This window comes from Puntigrus tetrazona, chromosome 10 (genome assembly GCF_018831695.1).
Source record: "Puntigrus tetrazona isolate hp1 chromosome 10, ASM1883169v1, whole genome shotgun sequence".
Classification (NCBI taxonomy): domain Eukaryota; kingdom Metazoa; phylum Chordata; class Actinopteri; order Cypriniformes; family Cyprinidae; genus Puntigrus; species Puntigrus tetrazona.
The window spans coordinates 6,538,035-6,563,501 of record NC_056708.1 but is presented as its reverse complement, the minus strand read 5'-3'; the positions used below and the strand labels follow the sequence as shown (position 1 = coordinate 6,563,501).

The window sequence follows — 25,467 nt, the reverse complement described above, 5'->3', positions numbered from 1 at the left end:
CATGTGCTACTGTATCTACTGTAGGAGTGTGTGCTGAGATAGGAGGGGCGTACGGCGTAGAAACAAGCAGTGTTTCAGCATTTCTGACACACTTTGCACCGTCACCGCTGAAGCACTGGGCTGTATGACTCTGACTGTGGGACAGGAGCCAGAATGAGCCAGCTACACCTGCTAGGACCATCTTAAAAATACACTTGAATTTAGTCGCACACGCTCTAGACAGACCGACATCATGGGGGGATCCCAAAGCAAGAAGGGCAATGGGACAAACTCCGTAAAACAGCACAGCATTAGCATGTAAGTTTCACTTAAATGCGTTACATATTTTAACTTCGTGCAATAGGTGATACTGCGAGATGCTGTGTGCGCTTAACGTCAGTGACATGTCGCGTAAAAAGTGCAAGTTGATGCTGTTCCTGTTCATGCTGCAGACATGTCAGTGTTGTTGTGTCATAGGCGTAGTGTTTGCTAACGCTTCCCGGTGTATGGAGTGACAGCAAAGGTGTGGTCGTCAAGCTGGTGAAGTTCCTCATGGATTCCAATCAAGTTTGAGAACCGAAAGGGTTAAAAAGGGTCTTTTCTATAAAACAGCCTCAGGCTTCATTCGGGGGTTTTTTGGGTGTTTTTTAAATGTTTAAATGTTGGCCTTTATGTAACGCAATGCTTCGCTGAAATCAAACCCCAGTTCTTGTGTAAATAACCCCACGCCTTATAGGTACACTGACGGGTTTCAGGCCTTTTGCAGCCTGTCGTTTTATTCATCAAGGCGTTACCGAAGTGTTTTTGTGAAGCATATCGCTATCAGACTCAGAATTTGTTTATATCTCAAAGAGCATCCATAAACCTTACGACCGATTGCGTCACCATCTGTAGTGTGTTGTAAAGGTGTAAAAATGGCACACCAGCTCGTCTTGAGGGTTTGCTTTAACTTTTTCCTTCTTGGGTAAGCTCATTTTGACGTGGCGTAGCTTATTTTCATATTCAAATGTACTGATGATTCATAGTTGCATGGTGCACTGAGCTGCATGATGATGTGTGTCGTTTGTGGGAAAATTTCCTCACGTGACCCCTGGTTTATTGAGTTTGAGTTGAATAAATTGCATTTGAATCAGAAAATCCGATGCATGACGCAGCTGATTAGATCCAATTTGTGAGACGTTTTATGGCAGATCGTGTTTTGAAAGTTTTTTTTCTTGTCAGGTTTCATTCTGCTCAGCGCTTGTTGTACCAACACAGGCCCTAAATATAGCTCTTCCGTGCTGGTAGCGCTTCTTAGAAGGACGCTTTAATCAATGTTTCCATTTTCCGGAGCGCAGGTCAAAAATGGTGGTCGTTGTTTATAACTGGGTCGTTTTGAAGCTTGGGTTTTAGAAAGACAGAACGTTTTTGTTCGAACAAACGTTCTTTTCTTTTTAAATGTATTGCTAATAAGGAGGTCGTCTGATGAATGTTTGTTTGTGTTTTGAGGGGGTCGAGGGCTGGAGGAATTGCTTGGGGTTTTGGGTCGGGGGTCAGCGCTGAAATGATATTCTGCATTCATGCATATGATTAATAAGGCTGTTTTTCTATGGACAATCGCATACTTGTGTTGAGTTTCTCTGCTGTGATGTATTACGACATACAGTGGGAGCAATAGTGACATATCTCAGAAATAAAACGCTTTTATGGAATTAAAAAGTACAAAAATAAAAAAGCATGGAGTTCACATATTAAAGTCTACCTATATATATATATATATATATATATATATATATATATATATATATATATATATATATATATATATATATATATATATATATATATATATATATATATATATACATATATATATACACTACTAATGTTTGGGGTTAATAAGATTATAAAATGTACAAAAAAATAATAATAATAATCATTTAATAATCATTAAGCTCCATTTATTTGTTTAAAAATACAGTTAAAACAATATTGTGAAATATAATTGATATGTAAAAATGTTTTCTTTTTTTAATAGATTTTAAATTGTAATTTCTTCCTGTGACGTAAAGCTGAATTTTCAGCATCATTACTCTTGTCTTCAGTGTCACACGTTCCTTCAGAAATGTTCAGATACACAGATTTGTTTCTCAAGAGAAAACAGCTGCGTTATCGTTTGTAGAAACCAAGATATATGTGTACCGTTTGAACTCAGATACAGCATGACCCTTAAATATAAAATCTGCTATTCCTCCATTTGACCAGCAGATGTGGCCAGTGTGCTGTGTTCTATATTTTCTGGAATTATGATTTAAAACATTTTTGCTTAGATGCTTTACCTTTTGGAGAAATACAAAATTTTCCTTACTTCAGCTTCTTCTTTTTTTTTGTTGCCAATTTCTGTGTCCCTACAATAGCTGTAGTAATAACTAATACTGTGGATGTAGGATTAGGCCACTCATATATGTCCACTTTCCTGCAGAGTTTTGCTCAAACCTTTATCAAACTCACCTGCCTGTAGCTTAAAAGTCATCCTGAACTGCTTAATTAGTTCTGGTTCAGGTGTGTTTGATTAGGGTCGGAACTAAAATTTGCAAGACAGTGATCCTCAGGATCAGGTTGAGAAAGCCTTTTATGTGTGTGTGTATATATATATATATATATATATATATATATATATATATATATATATATATATATATGTATGTATTATATAAAGAAAAACATATTATTTTGGATGTAATTAATCACGATTAATCATTTGAAACCACATATAAAAATTACTCTTTTATTTACAATTTCTGTAATGGTGTATCATTGTTATAACAGAAAAAGTAAGAACAATTATTGTTTTTCTTATTTTTAAACACATGCGCACAAAATTCCCTAAACAATATCAGCTGTTGCTTTTTTAAAATCGTGATCTAAAATTAACCTAATTTTGGATTATTTTCAAAATGGAAGTGATTGAATGTGAATGGTAATGTTAAGACATGTTATGTCACATTTTTACATTTTTTTAAACATATATCAATTCAGATTTGAAATTGATGTATGATGTAAGATTGAAGTTCCACTTTAAATGCACTCGTCGTAGTTTTAGAAGTGGCTCAGTTTTTCTCCACAAGGTGGCTCTGTGACTTTAGACTAACACTTCACGAGGGAAGAGGTTGGTTTCAACTGCTATACAGTGGTTAGAGTTCTTTTATCAAGCAAACTCACACCAAAATTATATAGAATATTTAAGTCTATTAAAATTTCTGTCTTGTTTCTATACTTGTTATTGTCCTTGATTATTAGCAATGGTTTGGCTAAATAATTTAATAAATAAATAAAAAAACAAGTATGTGAATGATATAAGAGAAACATAATAAACTAATAATGTCTGATCGCAATCTAACCAAAACCGCACATTAATCTCCCGTATTAAACCAGGAATAAACACTGAACTGTGTGTTTCTGTGTGGAGAGACACCCTTGCTGTGAAGGGAGTGGTTTTTCTCATGTGAGTTGTTTTTGGACAGCTGTTCTCCGAGTCTTGTGAGTCCAGTAAAAATAACAATGATTATTGCTCGGCTACAAATAGACTGGATCTCTACATGGCTTCATATAGATTAAGTAACACGTAAAGCCTATCGTTATTGGAGAGGTGACTATTTATTAGCCATCATGTTCCGGTCTTTTCTGGAAATGTGAAGTGTTTGTTTAGCTGATTGCGCTATTTTTGGCTCCCATTAGTACACAATGGAGTGCGGTCATGTGAAGTTGTTCTGGAGGCATGAGCTCCGTTCTGACACAAATGACCATAACACTACTATTTTTCACATCAGTGAAGATTTGTTATGTAAGATGGTTCTGCTCTCATTATTCGTCTAGTTCTGGCTGCCTGTTAATATCACATTTTCTTTTACAGAGCTAATAATTCCTTCAAGGCCAAATAATTAGGCGGGAATTGCTTCATATAGGCATTCGTCCATATACGCTTTTTTCAGTTACATACTACAAGTCTGCATTCTCTAGTTTTCTACAGTAAGAGTATAAGTCTCCCTAGTAGCAGATGTCATCATTCATACTCAACCAAGATTGGACGCTGAGAGCTTATGAGATACCGTGCTGAGCCTGGCACTGAACACAGGAATATGATGCTCTGAAGGTTGTCGTAGAGTGTCATTGTTTACGATGTGTTAAGTTGCTCTGACATCACAAGTTCATAGGCCGGAGCAGCTGTGTCAGGAAAGAGAAGTGTTTGGTCAAATTCCTCTTAAAGGTTTTGGAAGTATTTACATATCATATCACAAAGAAAGCCTTCTTGGGTCGCTTCTGATTTTCCATATCAAAGGTAGTTCAGCAACGTCAGATTCCCATGTGTTCTATTCAAACATGTTTCATATAATTTCCTATCATGTTAACTTTTCAAAAAGGTGCTTTTGGTGGAAGTTGCTTTCACAAAGCAGATCTTCTCTTGACAAATAAATGTAAATCTCCCAATACCTTAATTCTCTAAATTAGTGCTGAGTGCCGCACAGGTTACACCCAGAGCCCAGAACAAATTCTTCACATTTTTCATCTCTCTCTCTCTCTTTTGTGACAAAAAGGGGATTTTTTTCTTTCTTTAAGTCCCAGTTGCGGTGGTTCAGTCACAGGCTGTTGGGTGGATCCGAACACAGAGCTTCAACGGCTTCAATCTGTTCAATTCTCCAAATGTGGAATCTGTAATTAGAAGCACAGATGCACCCTCCCTTAAGACTTTTCCCTTGAACCGAAATTATCTGAGAAACCATCATATTTAGGGCTGTTTGGGTTGCTCAGCGTCTGTTAACTGGAAATGTTCTGAGACGTGTGCCCAGTCGTTGTTTGGGAAAAGAGAGCAACGTTTCTCTTTGAGAAGCACTCTCTTCAGTGGCCTATTTTGTCTTTTATGTTGTGGGTTTTCTTTTATTCCTGCTTCTGTTGTGTCTCTTGCCAAATTTTCCACGTGTGTTTGAAATGCGAGACCTCCTCGTGCAGTCCCTCCTCAACTTGCATAATGGAATCTTAGCCTCATATCCTGAGCATGTGGTATTAAAACCTCACAAAATGCTCCTTAACATATACGGGTGGTCTTTTATAAGGAAAAGTCTCCACCAGTGGAAAAAAAAAACTTCTTTCATCCAATCTCTTCACTAAAACACCACACGCTCATTTACATACCAATGTAAATAACACTGCTCTAAGAAAACCCAAGCCTTGAAAAAAGATGTGTTCATTTCACAGTTAGCCTTAGCAATCAGTTCTGCTAATATCATACAGAATGAATTCTGCCTGAAATATCTGCAGACCTCTGATGTGGAATGACCCATCTTCTCCATGCAGATCAGTTATATAATTTACCCCCGAGCTTTCGGGGACATCTGCTTTTCATGGTTAATAGAGGTTTTATAAAGATTTGAGTTCAGTGTCTTTGCACTAACACTAACATTGCTCCAGATATTTTGTCAAAGCTCAAACACGCTACAACACTGAGAACTGTTGCTCTGGTTGTGTGGGTAGACTTTGTGATGGCAACGACCAGCAACACGGCCCTTACTGGGGTTGTATTTTTAGAGTGTCGACAGTGATCAAAGGATGTGGTTGTAGTGCAGAATGGAGATACTTGATGCAATATCCATCAACTAAATCCTTAAGCACTGCATTATCCTGATTAAGATTATGCAATGTGCACACCGAAAGTACTTAGGTCGTGTTATAAGTGCAAGCTTTTTCATAGATACTGCCGAGGTCTTGTGGTCGTTTTTCCCGTTGGAAAAGGATGTTAGTTTGAGTACAAATTATCCCCGGGCGATCCGCTGAGGCATTCCAAACAGGTAACAATGTGAAAGGACAAGTGAGAGAACAGGTTTTCCTGGTTGCGAGCTGGAGCTCAAGGCTAGAGATGGTTAATGGAAAAAAGACAGAGGAGGAGCTCAGCCCTGCATTCCACAGTCTCCCTACCGAAACCACGGAGCCCCCCTCTCCCTTCTCTTCAGCCTCGGTTTGTGTTCCCTTCTTCTGCTTTTCACGAGAGAGGCAGTTCTGCTTAGGAAGGAAGCTACCATTCCTACACCACGGGGGATGCCGGATCAGCTGGACCAGAGATACAGGCACTCTCTTTTCTCCTCCCCCCATTAGTTTCTTCTGAATAGTCTGATCCTGAAAAGGAGGGGTGGACGGGGGAGTTATCTGGCAGCCAGCTGATCTTTGCTGTGGTATTCTGCGAGGGAAACAAGGAGACTGCAAACTCTTTGCTGCACCGAGATAGAGGAAGCTGCGAGAGAACATCAACAGTAGCGTTAGAGGAAGGAAGCAGCTAGGCTTTGAGACGAAAACATGAAGCTCGACTTCAAGACCACGTGAAGCTTTGCCTGCCACCGAGGAAAAAGAAACATCTGCAAGACAGGAGGAGAGAAAAAGAAGCGAGGGGAGACTGAGTCACTTGTTTGGATTCGCCCACAAGGTGTTCCTGTAGCCGCTTGGCGTGTCACCAGCAAGAGGTCGAAGATGTCTTGGCTGTCACCAGTGCAGTGGGCCAAATGGACCTGGTCGGCCGTTAGAGGAGGAGGGGAGGAAGAAGGTGAGACTGATTTGGGGATGGACGACGAAGCCCTCACGGAAGAGGCTCGAGAGGGTATGCCAAGAGATCAAGAGGACGACGAAAGGTCTCATGGCTGCAGGCAAGTTCAGAACCTTGTGAACTCTGTATCGTGAGCAAGGAAATGAGCATGTGAAGTTGGGGTTTCAGGTTGCTTTAGAAAAAGGAAGTGTGGGATAATTGTTATTTACAATGCTCTACATCTTTTCTTAAATCAAGTCCTTACCTTGAGAGATCAAGCAGTAGAAGCCAAGCTTAGAAAAATTACCTCAAGAGCCACCTGTTTGAGTCAGATGATGGTGATAACTGTTCTGAATGTTGTGCAGACAGCCATGGCTTAGCAGTCAGCCACATGGATCAAAGCAGTCAGAGATCAGAGGCTCTGAATGTCGATGTCTGTTGGTGCTCTAGTCACGGTTAGGGAAAGTGGAGTGTACACATGTTTTTTCATCTGTATGTATGTTCTTGGTGTGTTTGTGGGTGTTTTCAACTTCATTGGGGGATTTCCTTAGGAAGTGTGCATGGCTCAGGGTCTAGCTGTTAGTCTAATGTGTCCTTGTGCTCAGATAAAGATCAGAATTCAACCGTTCTCCTCTCCCAACCCCCCAATTGTGACACGGCTAATTTACTTGCCCATAGATAACACTGTCTTTTCGAGCACTGTTTTCTTTTGTCAAAGAGAATACATTTATTTGGCTCTTACTCTGCTTCATTATTAGTCGATGTTATAAAAGGCATTAATAGTGCTATTGCTTATAGATTTTAAGAAATCCTTGTCCCTCACACTTTTGTGTGACAAGACATACTGTACCTTAACCTTATTTTTCTAAGCTTTAATGTAGTTTCTCTTTGTTTTATGCAGTAATAGCTCATATGTGTCATCTTGGCGAAACGTTTTTGCTTTGTTATGCCTAAGCCGTGTTGTTGACATCCTGTCTATATGCTGTTGTTGAGCTGTCTGCTTGCATTCCTTTCCTGGAAGAAGCCTTTCTTTCTTAATGCCTCACAGTCTGAGAAACCGTAACAAATTAATCAATTCACAGATCTGAACAATGGGCCAAAAGAGTGGCAGAATCATGAAAGTTGTAAATATACTTAGAAAAACACACAGTAAGCCACCCACACGTTATGTAGACAGCCACTCATTTCTATGGAGCTTAGTGTGAGTCAGTACAAGCAGCATGAGTTGTCCAGGCGGGGATTTTATAAAAAAAACACTGTGATTTAGTCGAGGGGTTTGCATTGGGTTTGGGCTCGCCCAGTTAGAAATAAGTAGTTGTTGAAATTGATATTTTTGCAAAACATGTACTAAACCTTTCAATAACACTTCATAGCACAAGTTCCTGTATGTTCTTGTGTGTTGTGTTTGTTTGCTGAACTAGTAATGATTACTTCCCTAACGGTATTATGGGGCTGCAGGTGGCCTAGTGCAACAAGACTGGGCAGTTCTCCCAGAATTGGGGACTGATTTCACACACACACACACACACACACACACACACACACACACACACACACACACACACAATAAATTAACAATTCTTCCCTTTCAGCTCAGGCTTTTAGATGTTGTCTACATTTTAGGAAACTGTAGTGGTTGTCATTTTCCATTCAATTACAATGAATGGGTTTAAGTTGAAATTTAAATTATTATTCCCTTAATTTAAAAAGCACATGGTCTACTTTTTTCGGACACTTTTATATTCTTCCTAAAAATGTAAGCCTAATTGCATAATGTTTCATTTGTTTTCCATGAAAGAAATAAGGTCATATGGGTTTGGAAAATCTTGAGGATGAGTAAGTAAATTTCCAGGAGACTTTTTGGGTAAACTATTCCTTTAATCTAGAAAGCTCAGAAAAAAAACATCAAAGCAGACCTGATAAACCACAATATTCATGAAGTGTCACAGCTGCAATACATTGTTATTATTTAATGAGGACATCATGTACTCAGTTCAGTTTCGTTTCACCCAAGGCTAAGCCTTGGAGCCACATGTGCAAAATGTTTTATTAAATATTGATGTCATTTGATGATCTGATGGGTTTGTATGTTTTATACCAATCACTCTTATAGCATTATCCATCTGATTTAAATCAAGCTGTGCCAAATAACCATGGCAGTGCCCTTTTGTCAAAGTACTAACCACAGAGTTTTCTTCATTTTCCATCAGTTCGGACTCAGAGGGTCAATTTGAGACACCTGAAGCTGAGACGCCTGTCCATCAGCCATATAAAGAACCACCAGCACTGGATAAACCAATCACAGAGAGTACAGGTAAAAGAAGACCTCATATACCACAAGCTAACTCAGAGCCATAGATACAGATAGTACATGCCACAGAGCACCTGTCGCTGCATGTGCTTCTATTCCTTTCATGCAATGTGATGTTGCCATGGCAACAAGACGAAAGTATGTCTCTATGTGGTTATGTGTGTTTATGTGTTTTTTATTTTCACTTGTTATATATTGTAGGTAGCATTTCTTCTCATTCCTAAGTAGTATTTGGAACATGGACATAGTGGAGCAAGCACATTATAAATTATACTTTATTTAATAAATCAGCATGGGTCATGAATATTAATTAGACAGCAATGTTAGTGCACCTGATTTGTTGGAAGGCAGGTAAATGGGCAATGATTCATTTTGTTTGATTTTTCATTTCATTGAAACCATTCACCAAAACAAAGAAATTGGTTTTACTAAATCATTAAAATGGCTTTTTTAAAAGAACAGTTACAAATGGGCACCATTGATAAGGCCTTACAGACTTCCGCAATAAATTTGATGTTTTTGTGCTCACGTAAATTCATATGCCAGTTCTTTATCCAGAACAGTGTCTTTTACTTAAAAGCCTGCATTGTTTTCTTAAACTTTTTTCTCTCTGCCATCAGACACGTGTCCAAATTCAGGGGAGTGTACCATATCGCTAACTCAAAACAGATGCAGTTCCCCAGACTTTTTTGGAGGAATTTATCTGCCCATTAAAATCTCATAAACGCCCTAAAATTTGACTTGTCACTACCGTTAAGTGAATGCACGAAAACACATGCATCTTACTGTTGTTTCTCATCTAAAAAATTTGATTTAGTCTCTGGAGGAAGCTCTGATGAAGTCTTCCAGTGGTTTCATAGGTGAGGATGATATCGTTTCGGTGTTTGCACTGCAAAAATTCAAAGGCATCACGGCATTTTAACCTCAGCCTGATTTTAAATAGTGCAGAAAGTATTAGTTACATTTTTGTAATTGAGTGGAGGAGGTTTTGAGGTTGGAAAATAGGGGTTTGGGTAAAGAGAGGCCCCTGACCCAGTGTGGGAAAAGCGCACAGCTTGGAATTCAAGAGTTTGGAATTGAACAAAAGCGCCTGCTCCTCTCAGAGCACGTTTATCAATGGACAAGGTCAAAGGCTCACAGCAAAGAACATCATGTGATTTAGTTCTTTGCTCTAAATGCCACACACAGACACGCTACAGCACACATTTGTAGAGCCAGGCTTGCTAGCTAGTTTATTAACAATTTAATTTTTCTCTTGGTTCCCTTCTCAACTCTGGAAGCTTGATTGCTATACCTCAAGGGAATTAATGCTTGAACTTTAACTTTTTCATTACGTTTTTTTGAGAGAGTTTTCCTCAGCATGCTTTAGGCTAATAGAGGCAGCTTTTCCAAGCCTACGTGTCTTGGTTTGGATTGCTCGAGCAGACAGACAGTAAAAGTCTGGATCCAACAGAGCACAGTCCAGTTTCCACCACAGACATCCTCATCCTCACAGCTGTACAGATACACGGCAGTGCTGTGCCGTCTGGAACACACATTTTCACGGCTACCAGTGCTTTAGCCAGAATTTGTGGTTATGTAAACACAAGCCTTATCGTGTTGTCTCCACCCCAGGCACCAAATCCTGCTGCACCTTCAGTCTAAAGATGTAAACTCTTTCTGACATCTTTTGCTTTGTGATGTATTACAAAAAAAAAACAACAACACTCCCTATTTACTCTATAATTGCCTTTTCTGCTCCAGAACAAGCTGGAGCTGGCTGTTGTGTGCTGTTTCTTTAAGACGGAACTGATGAATATGTTTTGACAGCATTATGCATTTTCCTGGGATGAGTGTTCTTATTATCTTAGCGATGTTATATAATCAAAGTCACTCTGAAATGTCTCTTAACAGGGTGGAGATGAAGCATTCGTGCTGTCCATACCACAGCTTTTCTGTTTTGATGAAATAAACATTGTCAAGGCATCGCACTCCCACCACAAAGAGAAAGCTGAAGTCACGGCCACTAGCGCTGGTTGCATAACCAATCACATTGTGCCTGATGATTCTTCTTCACTGGCGTTGCATGTTCAAATAGCAACCAATGCTTTCATAGCCTGAATTTCAGCAAGCTTGTACAAGCTTGCAACATTTCAGTTACCTACCCAATATAAATGAATTACAAGCCCCTAAATTGACAGATAAGAAATAGAACCTGTAGAGCTTCCTGTTCTTAAAAGATGTCATTGAACATATCTGTCAAATGGTTTATCTATTACGGAAATGAGCTTACAGTATGAATTTTAAGGAGGAGCCTTGACCTCTGGAAGTGATGACAAGACCAGTCACACTTTAAAAAGTGCTGATCAGAATGTTTTTACATCCTCAATGACAAGAGCTGTCTGCCATCTCATTTAACACTGAAGGACAGTGTAGTACCAGATGTGTACAAAAAGACACAAAGAGGAAAAAAAAAACTAGAACTTGGCAAAATCAGGAGGGAGACTGAGTGTGGGCATTGGAGAGGACTTGAAAGGTCTGTGAGTGAAATATTTTCATTAAAATGCTGAAGGCTAGAGTTGTTTTAACTTCATACATGTAAAGCTAGTTCTCTAAAGTGGCAATTGGTAAAACTCAAGTTCCTCTTTTTGTGCATCCAGTACAAACCATTGTGATACAGTTAAACCGTTAGCCTAAAAACTAGCCTAAAAGTTGTAATTGCTTATGATTTTCATGTTTTGTTACCTTTACAAAAACTGTTTACAGGTCAGTCCCCTAGAGAAATCTTTGCTTTGTGCCTTAGTTAAGACTCATGGCTTAGGCCTTGAGGGGATCAAACCTGCACCCTTCCGGTTACCACACCTGAGCCTTAACCAATACAGAATATCCCTCAAACGCATGTCAGGCTGGATCACTAACTAAATTCACAAATTCAACTGTGAGAAACGGTCTCCACATCACTGGGCGTGTTCTTTCTTGCATGTAAATATTTTGAACAGATAACAGCTAGTATTTCTTAAAGCTGTCTCAATCAGAGGTCAGAGCGAAGTAATTTATAATCTGATTTATAAATAGACTGTCTCTTCCTGTCTCTTAGCAACAGGCGATTGCATCAAAAGTCAGTGATGAGTGCAAGCAGGACTGTTTGTCAATAGAAAGTGTTTCAAAATGGGTACATAAAGAGTACTGACATAATTACACATGTCTAGTATTTCATTCTAGAATTGCTATGTTGTTGCTATGTTTTTCTTCGTATCATGGCAGAAAATGGCCAGGCTTCTTTCCAGTACATCCAAAATTGTTGCTTGAAGTTCTGCTGTTGAGTTTTTATGCCTGTTGGAGACAGGGAAGAGAAGACTATTGTTCAGCTTTTAGCATCCTGAGCGAAGCATTTCCTGCCTTTTCTGTCGTAAGGAAGTCTGTTCTTCAAATGTCCTCCACAGGTTGAACAATAGAGCATACTGCATGTGCTCTAAGAACATAAAGAAAGGAAAAGTACAAACACCCTGAATTTACTGAAATATGGTATTAGATGATTAGAACTATCTCTTTCTTACCTTTTTATAATCTAAAGAACCTTCTCTCGCCACAAAGAACTTTTTGTGAAATGGAAAACAGATGTGACTATATTAAAGGTTCTTTATGAAAACATTTAGACAATTTTGTAAACCATAGACAAATAATTACCTCTTCTTGACAGGTTTCCCAGAAGTATCTCAGTTGACCTCCATCACAACCAAAACCCAAAACCTGACCCTGGACGAGAGCTTTCCTGAGGATGCACCTGCCCTGGTGGTGCGGCAAAACAGTGTGGACCCAAGCCAAACCCTGAAACTCAGGAACCAGCCTTTCTCTGCTGACATGGATGTGGACCAACCCGATCCTGACGAACCAGGAACAACAGATGAGACCAACACCTGCAATGGTCACATTGAAGAACCATCCTCCAAACCACAGAACAAGTCCCTCAAGCCTAGACCTCCTTCCCTCAAGGTAAAGGCACCCCTGAATGGTGTTGACCCCAACGAGGTGGATGATGATCCTCCGATACTTCCAAAGGGGAGCTACAATTTTGACCCTGATCAGTTTGATGATGCCATAAATCCATTCGCATCTGGAGGGTCCAAGTTGCAGAACTCTCCACCTGCCAATGCCAGTATTCCTAAATCAGAGTTGATGGATGAAATGCCTACTCAGCCAGTAATCTTGGATTTTGGACCTGATGATGCCGAAGCAAAGAGACCTCCATCCAAGAAGTCTGGAAAGAAGACAAGCAGCAAGCTGACTACTCCAAAAAAGCAGAGACCAAAAGCTGCAGAAACAGCAGCTCCACCTCCGGAGACATCACCAGAACAAGACCAATTGCCATTGGAGGACGTGGCTCCCATGAACGTTGATGATATTCCTATACCTAAAAAATCGTACAACTTTGACCCAAGTCAGTGGGATGATCCCAACTTTAATCCTTTTGGTGGAAACAGTAAACTTAATACCTCACCAACACTTCATAAAGGATCATATAATTTTGACCCTGATAACTTTGATGACTCTATCGATCCTTTGAAGCCATTAAAGATCTTAGGTGGAGGTGACAAGCTTACGGACAAACACAAAACAGAGGGAACTGTGGAGCAGTGGAAGAAACCAGGACAGTCTCCGAAGAAGAATAAAGACAGGATCATCACGTGAGTGGCAGATAATGCTAGAATTGGAGACAAAAAGTATTTTGTGTGTTGCATCTGTGGCTTTCTTTTGCATCCGTATCTAGATGTTGTGCATAAAATAAGCGATTTTCACCTACTAAAACATTACCAGTCACATCTTTTCTGTTTTACACTGTCTGTATGCTACCCTTTCTTTTCAACATCTTAGTTGTCTAATCGTCATGCATCTTTCATGTGGCGCTATCGTTTTTCAGTTTACACTAGTCTTGTTTACACTGTCCCAGTGTATACACTTCCCACTTTCAATTAAACTATGGCATCCCCTCTACAAACTAACTCCTATTTGTTTGTGAAAGTCAGGAAGCTTAAAGTCACTCCTACATGTTTTCTTCATGCTTCAATCTTGCCCTCTAATGTCTTACGGCATGTTCCCTCTCCACATCCCCTCCTCTCTGTGTGTGCTTTTTCCCTCCCCTGTCCCTTCCTCTGTCATATTGTCCTCAGGACCACTGAGCAAGTGCGGTTTCTCTGTTTTCTATTGTAAGTATCCTTTCCTGCCCTCCTTTCCTGTACTTTCACGGTTATCTCTTCTGTCCCATTGCATGTCATGAGCTCTGTGGAAGGCTGAACTGCCCTCTGGCTCCAAATCATGTACAGAATCAGTCCTCCAAACAAACTAGAGCAGAAGGTCTACTTTTTTTTTATTTGATTGTATTCTAACTGTCTGGCAGAATTGATTACTCCATAGGCATTTTGTAGTGATTTTCACATCTGACTCTCTCATGAAGGCCAAAATACTGATGGTCACTTTACTTAACAGTGTTGTAAAGCACACTTCAGTTTTTGGATTGTTAATGTGTATTCTCAGTTTTTATTAGTTATTTTATTAGTTTAACAGTTTTTTGTAGAATACAATGACAATTTATGTAGATGCCAATACCAGACTGGTTAGGTATGGCAATGCTGCAAAGTTTGTATAGCTAGGATTAGGATCGATAGTAGGATCTCGAAAAGCTTACATTTTTGGTTCAGTGCCATTGTATAACTGCCATGTTTGAAAGCACATTTATCACCTATTATTTATTTATATTGCAGTATGATATTGGTAATATTGAGTATTATTTGGTCATGTAATCTCAACATGGTTACTTAGTTTTTATCTGATATTAGTGTACATAATTGTTTTTTGGTACTGATGATAATAAAAAACAAATAAGTTTCGATTGTAATTTACAGAAAAAAAGGCACACACAATGGTTTTAAAATGACTCTAAAATCACTCTAAAATGAATATGCATTAGAGTATTATATTATAGAGTAACATAAATACACAAATATAATTTTAATTTTGAAAATATTTACATATACTTACATATAAATATTCTTATTCCTATAATTTATTATTATAATATATTATAATAATATATTATAATGTATAAATATTAATATATATTTAATATAAATATTATACATATATTTAATATATAAAATCTTTTTTTCTAAATAAATGTGTGTATTTATATATTTATTATATATTTATATATGTATTTATATATTTATATTTATACATAAAAAATATACACAGTACACATATTTTAAAAAATGTATTATTAATAGTTTTTGAATATGATTAATTGTGATTATTTGTTTGACTACAAAGACAATAGACACTTACACCCATGTTGTTCTAAACCTGTAAAATTATCGTTCATCTTCAGAACACAATTTAAGATATTTTGAATAAAAACCGGGAGGCTTGTGACTGCCCCATTGGCTGCCAAGTAAACAACACTGTCAAGACAATATCAGAATACACCATCTCCCATCAGTGATTTAACTTTTACATTATGAAGTGGCGACAATATTGTCTTCTTACCTGTATTTACATTTTGATTTGAACAAAAACAGTGCATCTGTGTGGCATTTTTAATGGAAAACATCTTAAAGCATGTCTCGAAGACGAGCAAATCTTTTACGGGTTTGGAATGAGTGATAAATTACAAAAATGTTCATTTTGGGATGGAACAGCCTTTTAAAGAGGGATGTTCTTGCTACTGGTTGTTTCAGTTCTTCTTGTTTACATATTCTGATTCTGTCAATATTCTTTTCTCTTCAGGAACTCATGTAAAGTAAAGAAGTATGAGAATCAGTCCTTAGTCCTGGATGTCTGCAATCAGGTATCATTTCAACACTGTCCGACAAATTGCATGCATCTTGTGGGCATGCACTTTCATATCTGTGTGTGCGCATAACATAAGTATACAGCTTAAACAAAACCTCTAGATTTACTGTATTGTCTTGAACTTTGTGATTACTGCAGTGACTCAGCAAACATCCTCCTCCTTGTTCCCTCGCTCCCTCCCTCATTCTTGTCTCTCTTTCTCTCCCAGTATCCCTCTCTGAACAAACCCTCCTCTTTGAATACAGTATCACCATTGCCCCCTTTGAACTAGAACAGTAGTGTGCATCATTGTTGTGTGTGTGTGTGTGTGTGTGTGTGTGTCTGTGCGTAAGAGCACAAGACGAACTGAAACAGAATGCATGCAGTTCCCAAAGCAGGTCACCACATCCTCCTGTTCTTTTGTCCCAGAGAATTTAAGGCTCTCTGAGAAGAAGAGTCTGAGGGGCTGTGACAAATTGTTTAGACTGCTCAAATATTTGGCCCGTTCGCAGCTGAACTGCAGTGCTATTTACCATCAGTGCGAAATCTGAGAAGTACAAACATTATAAATCAAGTCTATAACATTCTAATCTACAGGAGAAAGACGAGCTGGAAGATCCGGCGTCTAAACTGCCCCACCGTGTCCATCATGCCACGGATGAGGAGAAGTTAGCCTCCACTGTTATGGGTCAGAAGGACGGGCCGGAGGAGTTTTCAGACTGCACCAAAAGCTCTACCAAGACTGCAGACGGTGAGGGAGAAGTTTTGGGCTTGTTACTGCCCAGTCTGCTCTTTCGTAGCAGTGCTTGTTCTCAGATAATAAATCAATAATCATTAGAGACTGGGGCAATATGTCACTAATGAGGTTTAACAAGCACTGCTCTGTTAGATCCGACAGTCTGGGGGTATTGTGCGGACACTGAGGCTAGTCTTATGAATGGCAAACAGACTTACTTGTTCTGCTTGCTTCTCTCTCTCTCTCCTTCGGGAAAAAAAGAACAGCTCTCTGTTCTGCTGGCGTATTAATTTGCTAGTAAACAAAAACAGTCGCAGACGGTCCTGTTTTTCCAATTACATTTTAAATAGCGTCTTTTGAGCTAGCAGGGAGCAAATAGGTTAGGCAAGATTGTGTTCTTTGTCACATGTAGTTGATGAAGTCGATTAAATGCATGTTGTCGTAGTATTTTATTTATTTATTTATTTTTAAACGTACATTTATCATCTTCACAAACTAGTACTTTTTTGCGGGTAACTCAAGGGCTACGCGAGCGGGAAGCAAATAGCTAATATTAACCAATAAGATCATAGCTTTGACACGATCCAATCAAATCACCGTGGATACAGTGAAGTCCCGCCCTTGATGTAATGCGGTTGATTATTGTAAATACATACGCTATTTATTGTAAATACAGTACATTACAGACGATAAATTCGTTGAGAACACCGTTTAGTGTTGTCTGTAGAAAATGCCTGAATGACCTGAAGACATGATAATTTATCTTCTATAATTTTCTTAAAACGTATTATTATGTGTACATAAACGCAGAAGAAGTGAACGCGGCGTGTTTGATTCGAATCCAAGTGTCCATTATTAGAGCCTTTGCTGCCCTCTATTGGCTACTTTATGAATTATTATTATTATATTGTCTTGATTGTTAAGACATAGAGAGGCTGTTATAAACTGTTTGAACGCTTTTACAATGTTTAATCTTTTCAGAAATCTTTATACAATTGCAAAGTAACAACAACAAGACTATTTTTAAAAAAAGATAATGGTTCAAGACAGTAATAATCCGCCTTTCTTTTCAATCAGATCTGCCAGTGGGCATAACAGACCAGTTTGATGAGAAGGACCTTTCCTCTCCTGTAAGTTCTGATTTGTTTTTGTCTTTTAGATATGGTATATGATATTAAAGCCATTCCTATATATACATGACTACCTTCAGCACACAAATTCCTAGCAGAGGTGCGATTTATCTGCCTGACAGGGATTCATAATTATAAACCCATTAAGAGGATTATGATGTTCACAGGCCTTAATCTGCCCAAGGGCAAGCTAATAACTGGGTCAGAGGAAAGAATGTAGTCATTGTTTCGTCTCAGTGAAAAATGTGATATGATGCATGTTACCATATGCCTTTCAAAACGAGATCTTTTCTCTGATTGTGTTTATTCTGCAGAGTGAGAGTTTGTGTAAGAGTCAGACTCTGAGCTCTTCAGACAGTGAGACCATAGTGAAGATGAGTCCGGGGCTGGATTCAATCCCTCTCAGTGAAATAGATAAAGCAGCAGTGCTCACACTGATCAGAGAAGAGGTAACTCAACCATCTGCCCTGTGTCTAAACCGTTTTAAACATATAATACATTTAAGCGCATGGGCCGTTTATAAAGTTGTGTTAATGTACCTGTAGATCATTTCCAAAGAGATCGAAGCCAATGAGTGGAAGAGGAAATATGAAGAGAGTAGACTGGAGGTTGTTGAAATGAGGTACGTATTAATCTAGAATCCTTCCCAGAATGCATCAGGGAATATTCTAATGCTCACATAAGTTTAATGCCCGCACAGTACAGTCACAACAATAAAACATTCTAACATTATTTTCCATAGGAAAATAGTGGATGAATATGAGAAGACTGTAGCTCAAATGATAGGTGAGCGATCTACCTCTCAGATTTTAATACATTTCTGAGTATATATTTTAAAGGGTAAATGTTTTATGTCTGGCTTTTTTCACAATAAAGAAGATGAGCAGCGCAAGAATGTTGGATCTCAGAAAAGCGTCCACCAGTTAACCCTGGAGAGAGATCAGGCCCTCGCAGATCTCAACTCAGTGGAGCGCTCCCTTTCCGACCTGTTCAGACGCTACGAAAATATGAAGACCGTTCTTGAGGGCTTTAAGAAGGTTAGATGTCTTCTTTAAAGGGTTACCCCACCCAAAAGATACGATTTTTGTCATTCATCACTTCCAAACCCGTAAAAACTTTGTTCATCTTTGGAAACACAGTTTAAGGTATATTGGATGAAAACTGGGAGGCTTGTGATTGTCCCATTGACTGGCAAACAGTTAACACTGTCAAGGTCCGGAAAAGTATGAAAGACATAATCAGAATACTCCATCTGCCGTCAGTGGTGGAGTAACCCTTTAATGTCTGAAATGCTGACTATAGAAATTATTTATTAGGACATACACTAATGGTTCTGCTGGTGTCTTGTCAGAATGAGGAAGTGCTGAAGAAGTGCGCTCAGGATTACCTCACACGTGTGAGACAGGAGGAACAGCGTTATCAGACCCTGAAAATCCACGCCGAGGAGAAACTTGACAAGTAAGAACGATACACATCAGTAAGCTAATGTAATAATCGAAAGTATTTTACTCTTATTGATCTCCGACCTGCATGTTTTTCCAGAGCGAATGAGGAAATCGCTCAAGTGCGATCCAAGGCCAACGCAGAGAGCGTGGCACTGAACGCCAGCCTGAGAAAAGAGCAGATGAAGGCGGAGTCTCTGGAGCGGGCGCTCGAGCAGAAGGTACGCTCTCACACATTCATACTCGCTGTAGCATGACATCTAGATATTTTTTTTCCCACATTAAATCCACATTATTATTTCCAGAATCAGGAGATTGAAGAGCTTACTAAAATTTGCGATGAGCTCATCGCAAAATTGGGCACCACGGACTAAGAGGAAGGAGGATCTGCTTGCATTGCCCTGCCTGACCCAAACCCACCCCGACCAAGAACGCCGCTGGATCTCCCATTGGGGTTTTTTTTTTTTTTTACTTTTTGGAAAGGAGTCATTTTTCCATGGGTCTGGGAGAAGAAACAAGATATGAGCCGAAGAATCAAATAAAAGAGTCCCAAACGTTTTTACAGGTTCATAAAGTGCTGATGCTGGACTTGCACCTCTATTTGGTGGTGTAATGTTTCTTGAAAAGGGTGGGAAAAACCACCCACATATCTGATTCTGATCTCATTTCTGCTGGCTGTTATGGCAGCTGTGTGTATGAGCGTTCGGGAGAGCCTCTGGGAGTGTGTCCAGGTGTAATGAAAAAGACATGGGATGAGGATCATGGGCCTCGTTCGTAGTTTACATGATCGCACTGCTGCTATTTGTAACAGAGGGAGCAAATCATATTATTTACAGCTTTTTAGTTGCATTACTTGCTTCGGAAAGTACTGTAGCCTGTGTAATTATCTGGTTATATATTAGAGGTTCTGATATAAATTTAAGGAACGTTCTGAGTTCAGTACAAGTTGACAGCACTTGTGGCGTGATGTTTATTGCCGTGAAAATGTGTCTGAAAAAAAAAAAAAAAAAGAACCCACAAAAAATCTGGGTTACATTAAGGCAGTGTACAATGGAAGTGAACGTAAGTATAAACGTGACAGAATTCACTATTTAACAGTATAGTATAGCCACGAGAAGAAAGTTAAAATCATTTTAGAGTGAAGAGTTGCTTGCAGACTTCTTCGTGACTAAATACAGTACTACCATTAAAACGCAAATCCTAAAACGCTAAAGCCATGAAAATTACGACTGAATTGGCTTTAGAGCTCCAATAATATGCACGTTTCAGCAAACAAAATAATTAAAGCGCTTTTATGAAATTATAAGCTGCGTATTTCTTCTAAATCCCATTTACGTAATTACAAGAGCCTCGTTTTTGGTATAGAAAAGAAGGGATGTGGTGGTGAACGTTCTGCCACGGATGCTGTCGAGTTTAACTCGTACTGAACCCGGAATATTATTTCAGTATCTTTTAGCATATTCAAAGCCTCCGTTGAAGAGAGCTGGTAAACGGTGGTGGTTCCATCCATTGTTTTCTTACTCCGTGTGTTTAGGTGCCAAATTCTCAGAATTTATCACATTAAGTGAGCTCTGGTGTCAGTAGACTTACTTCTAGCCGCGAGGTCGTAATCATCCAATCGAATGCTTGCTTGCGAAATTTGACAGCACAAAAGCGAACCTAACTGAAAGCACTTAAAACTTTCTTTTATTAACAAGTTACTTTGGTTTCAGAGTCTGCATGAAATACAGAGTTTATCACAAGTTTATACTCTTCTGCGTCGAATGCACAGAATCGTTTTCCAAACATTCAATGAAGTGATTTCGAGATTTGACAATCTTTTGCCAGACTTGCTGAAGCGTGTGCCTAACGCCGAAGTGATGCTTTCTGTTGGCTGTTGCTTCTTTGTTTTTTTTTTTTACCCACAATTTTTTTGTGCTATCTTATGCAATATTTCAGCTCAGAATAACCAACTGCCAAATGAAACCGCTATCCATGTGCCAAACATTACCGGGTCGTGTGGAGAAGTCAAGCCTGTATATTGTCATGTTGTTGTTTCAAGAGCGTGTTGGTGTTCTTTTACAGTACTCACTGACCTGTGTATATTTTTATGAGAAGATGTTCTTTTATTGTGTTATTAATGTTTGTAAAGTGGAAGAGAAAGTGAGAGTTGCACAGAAATCCCGTTGACTAATATATATTTTGTGCATAAATGCATTCCCTGAATAAAATTTCAAAAAAATTGCTTGATGACACTGCTTTGGAATTATTAGCGTTACACTTTACAATATGATTTCATTTGTTAATATTAGCTAACTGATTAGCTAATGAAGCGACAATAAAATATTTCTGAAGCATTTGTTCATTTAAGTTAATATTAATTTCAATATTTTCTATGCATTATTAAAATTAAAAGTTGTTTCTCTAAATATTATTTGATGGACTTGAGATGAACATGAACTATCAAAATATTATCAATAAATTGTGATTAATTGCATCTAAAATGTTTCTTTTTACATAATATATGCGTGTGTGTGTGTGTGTGTATGTGTGTGTGTTTGTGTATGTTTGTGTGCGTGTGTGTGTGTGTGTGTGTATTAGTGCTATCAAACAATTAATTGCGATTAATCACATCCATAATAAAAGTTTTAATTCACATGTATATACTGGGTATATTTTTATGTATATATATATATATAAAAATACAAATGGATGTATATATTTAAAACTTTTTTTAATTTAATAAATTTTTATATGTCTGTATAAAATATAAGAATATGAATATGTAAGTGCATAAACATGCAAATATTTTCAAAAGACATACTGTATTTGTATTTATATATATATATACAGAATAAATATACACAGTACACACATATAATGTAAACAAAAACTTATTTTGGAAGCGATTCATTGTTTGACATGTGTCATGCATAAACATATTTATATTATACATAATGTGGATATAGATTATATATATATTTCTTGAAGATATACACATATGTGCATTTATACATAAATATACACAGTACATACACATATTGTTTTAACAAAAACTTTCGACGCCACTAGTATTTTTGCTAACTAGCATTAAACGTATCACTTCTTGTTAATTAATGTATTCTTTCAAACTTGTAAACTGTCACCAAATATTGCAATAATTCTAAGAAGCGTTATAAGGCGCAAAGACGCAGGTGGCAGTAATAGTATCAGTTTACCGAAATGATTGTGAGCGTGTAGCACACAGCAGCTAATCTCTTAAGAGGGATATCTGGTGACAGGGTGCACTGGATATTAATATGTGCACTCATAACATAAGGAGAGATTGCCCTAAGGTTGAGCACTGATGTATTGCAAATGAATTCGATCAAAAGAGTGTTGTGCTGCAAATACACAAAATATGAAAATATGCTGTACACAGACAGCCAAAATACAATTGGTGAAAGCGGCCATTCCGTGACTACTAACTATAGTTGATTTGCAAAGTCTTGCACTAACTTTGAAAATAAAAAAGTCAACTATATTGAAATCGTTTCCCCTTTGTACTGATGCAACCCCTTCGTCCTCCTTCGCTGTTCCTCGCGCAGATGAGCGGCGCGTGTTAAGCCGCTGTAATGCTCATGTGATGGATGCTCACTGTGGGATTACGGAGAGGTGCTGAGGTGTTTTGTAGTTAAGACTTCCTTACTGTCCCAGCACTTTTCTAACACGACCTCCTCAACATGAAGACCGTCCTGGCCACGCTGGTCCTGTTCGCCGCTGTGCTACACAGTGAGTATTTAGTATAGACTCTGTTTCACATCACTTCTTAATTTAATGGTGCTATTACTTCGGGTCAATAAATGAGATTTTTTACAACAATTTGGTAGCGCTTTATTTTAAAGTGTCCTTGTTACACACATTACATTACACTTTAAACTACATTAATTATGGTTAATTAATATTCCTCAGAACCTCTAACTGACAGCACGCTTATATATTAAGTAAACAAAAACTTTTATTTTGTTACCTTTATTTTAATGTTTATTAATAGCGCTGTCAAATCGCATCCAAAATAAAAGTTTTTGTTTACTTAATATATAAGTGTGCTGTGTATATTTATAATGTATAAATTCAAACACGTGCATGTATTTTTGTATATTTAAGAAAAATATGTTGTATATTAAATGTTATATATATATATATATATATATATATATATATATATATATATATATATATATATATATATATATATATATATATACACACACATTTATATACATTTATATATATAAATATATATGTCTTTGTATACAAATAATAAATTTAAACAGTACTCACTCATATGTAAACAAAAACTTTTATTTTGAATGCAATTAATCATTTGACAGCACTAGAAATTATACAATCAAGTACAGAGTAATATTAAACAAATTAACAACATGTACCCTTTTGAGTTGTTGGGTGTAACTTATTTAGTTATTACTATAATAAGTACTATAATGTGACATTGTAAAATAAAGTGTTATCCAAAAATGATAACATCTTTTTGTCCCACATAAAAAAAATGTGTAGACTGTACTGTATGAAGTTTATTCATAAGTATGAAGTTTATTCATATTTTTACGTTTTGCGACCAAGCAACAATAACACAGTAGTAGCAGCGGATAGCAAAACACAAATAATTTTATTTTCTTACTATCCTTGTGTAATGTTAACTGTGTGAAGTTTGAATTGGTTTAATCTCAGATCAGCTGTGTTGTCTTGTCCGATGTGTGAAGGTGAGGGGTTGAAGTGTTACACCTGTGTAGGAAGTAACCCAGATGAGTGTTTCCGGCAGGGCTCGACGGTGTGCCCTGCTCACTCCGATGCCTGCTCTACCATCACAGGACCCAGTGAGTACATGCAAACACACACACACACACACACACACACACACACACACACACACACACACACACACACACACACACACACACACACACACACACACACACGTTACAGTGATTCATAATGCAGTTCACATGTTGACCACTTGGGGGAAGCATCACTCCTGACGAGCGAGTTAAGACTCTATTTAAACAACTAGCATTCGCCACTCTTACTTTTTCCAGTCTACCTTTCAATAACTGAACTTAAAAGACGTAACCAGTCTTGAAGAAAAAAAAAATATAGATGACTAACTTTTTTATGTCTGTGTTTTGATTCAGTTTAATATAGTAATGGAGACCTGGGCTAGTTGTCACCTTTTTTTAAACTCCAGTTTAATATTTTATTCAACTTTATTATTTTATATTTTATTTTTTAGAATCGCAATTTCTGTATAGACACATCTTAAAGACCTTAAAGTTGCAAATAAAGATAAATGTTGTTGCGGAACATTGTTTGTGACGGTAAAGATTAATTGCAGCGTTAGTAAAAATGTTACATAAAAAAAACGTTTCTTAGATAATAAAGTTTATAGTTTGATATATAATTATATTTAGTTTGATATATAGTTATAAAAATAGGCACATAAAATTTGGTTTTACTGTAGTTTTATATTTATATATATATATATATATATATATATATATATATATATATATATCCATGGTCACTTATAATAATACCATGGTTATTTTTAATAAGGGTTTACATTATGAACAATATGGCTGTATATAAAAAATTAATTTGGAAGACTGAATTTATTAAAAAATTATGCTTATTTAGGACCGAGCTTGAAAAAAAGTATGCAAAACATTTGTCTACTGATTCAACTAGCTTGTCACGAGAAACACCGCTTGTGAACAACTAGCCCCGCTCGTGACTTTTGCTCAATACTGCTTCTGCCGAGCTGCGCGCCCGCTCAACCAAAACGTGCATCCTTTGACGCATTCTTCAGCGATGAAGCAGATGTTTTTGTAAGTGATTTGCAGTGCCCCTCTAAATCCGCCGTGTGTTTTCCTCGCCGCAGACTCCGTGATGAAGTCGTGCGCTTACAAGTCCTTCTGTGACAAGTCTCACATGAGCAATGGGGAGATGAAGCTGGAATGCTGCTTCAATGACGACTGTAACGGCCCTCACCGGTCCCACAGCCACGGGGAGCACCACAACACCTCCGGGGGCCTGAGCTCCAGCCCCGTCCTGCTGCTGGGGGCCCTGCTGCTCAGACTGGCTCTCGGCTCCCTGTAAACCCGAACACACGTCTGACATGAATACACGAATAAAAGATGGAGCACGTGTGTTAATGTAACAGATAGAGGAGCTTTTGTCTGTTGGGTGGCAGAGTAATCGGTGCGTTTTGCCGGGTTAAATAAACACTGCTTAGCTTTGGTGTCCCTCTCTTTTGTTTTCTGTTGTGTGTGTGAGCTCAAACTAACGAATGCATTAATAAACGGTTAAAACGCTGACGGTCTGTTCTGCTTGTAGTTAGCACGTGTTCATCCACCCGTTCCTCTGAGCGTCTGTTTCCAGTAACCATGGAAAAGTAAGCGTCGCCGCTGCGCGTGAAGCCGCACGCGGGGCTACGGGGCATCCCTAGCGTGACGTCAGTCATGTGCAGCGGACACATGCGG

General features: G+C 38.1%; 2 protein-coding genes across 7 annotated transcripts; both read left to right on the top strand.

The window, feature by feature from the left end:
- Positions 1–68: 68 nt before the first annotated feature.
- On the top strand, positions 69–19,934 carry tacc1 (transforming, acidic coiled-coil containing protein 1). Of its 6 annotated transcripts, none has more exons than XM_043250563.1 (14): positions 69–297; positions 8,737–8,840; positions 12,517–13,501; positions 13,985–14,020; positions 15,597–15,657; positions 16,239–16,392; positions 17,455–17,507; positions 17,822–17,956; positions 18,053–18,129; positions 18,250–18,293; positions 18,384–18,544; positions 18,859–18,965; positions 19,050–19,170; positions 19,255–19,934. In XM_043250563.1, the coding sequence occupies exons 1-14, from the start codon at positions 233–235 to the stop codon at positions 19,321–19,323; spliced, it is 2,172 nt and encodes a 723-aa protein (XP_043106498.1). In that variant the 5' UTR covers positions 69–232; the 3' UTR covers positions 19,324–19,934. The 6 variants fall into 6 exon arrangements, with proteins under 6 accessions (XP_043106498.1, XP_043106495.1, XP_043106494.1 ...); XM_043250560.1 differs by lacking the exon at positions 69–297 and adding an exon at positions 5,893–6,647 and having other exon boundaries at positions 18,387–18,544; XM_043250559.1 differs by lacking the exon at positions 69–297 and adding an exon at positions 5,955–6,647.
- Positions 19,935–22,528: 2,594 nt separating this feature from the next.
- si:ch211-113d22.2 (urokinase plasminogen activator surface receptor) lies at positions 22,529–25,380 on the top strand. Its single transcript, XM_043250141.1, has 3 exons — positions 22,529–22,699; positions 23,692–23,805; positions 24,867–25,380. The coding sequence occupies exons 1-3, from the start codon at positions 22,651–22,653 to the stop codon at positions 25,082–25,084; spliced, it is 381 nt and encodes a 126-aa protein (XP_043106076.1). The 5' UTR covers positions 22,529–22,650; the 3' UTR covers positions 25,085–25,380.
- The last annotated feature ends 87 nt before the right edge of the window (positions 25,381–25,467 follow it).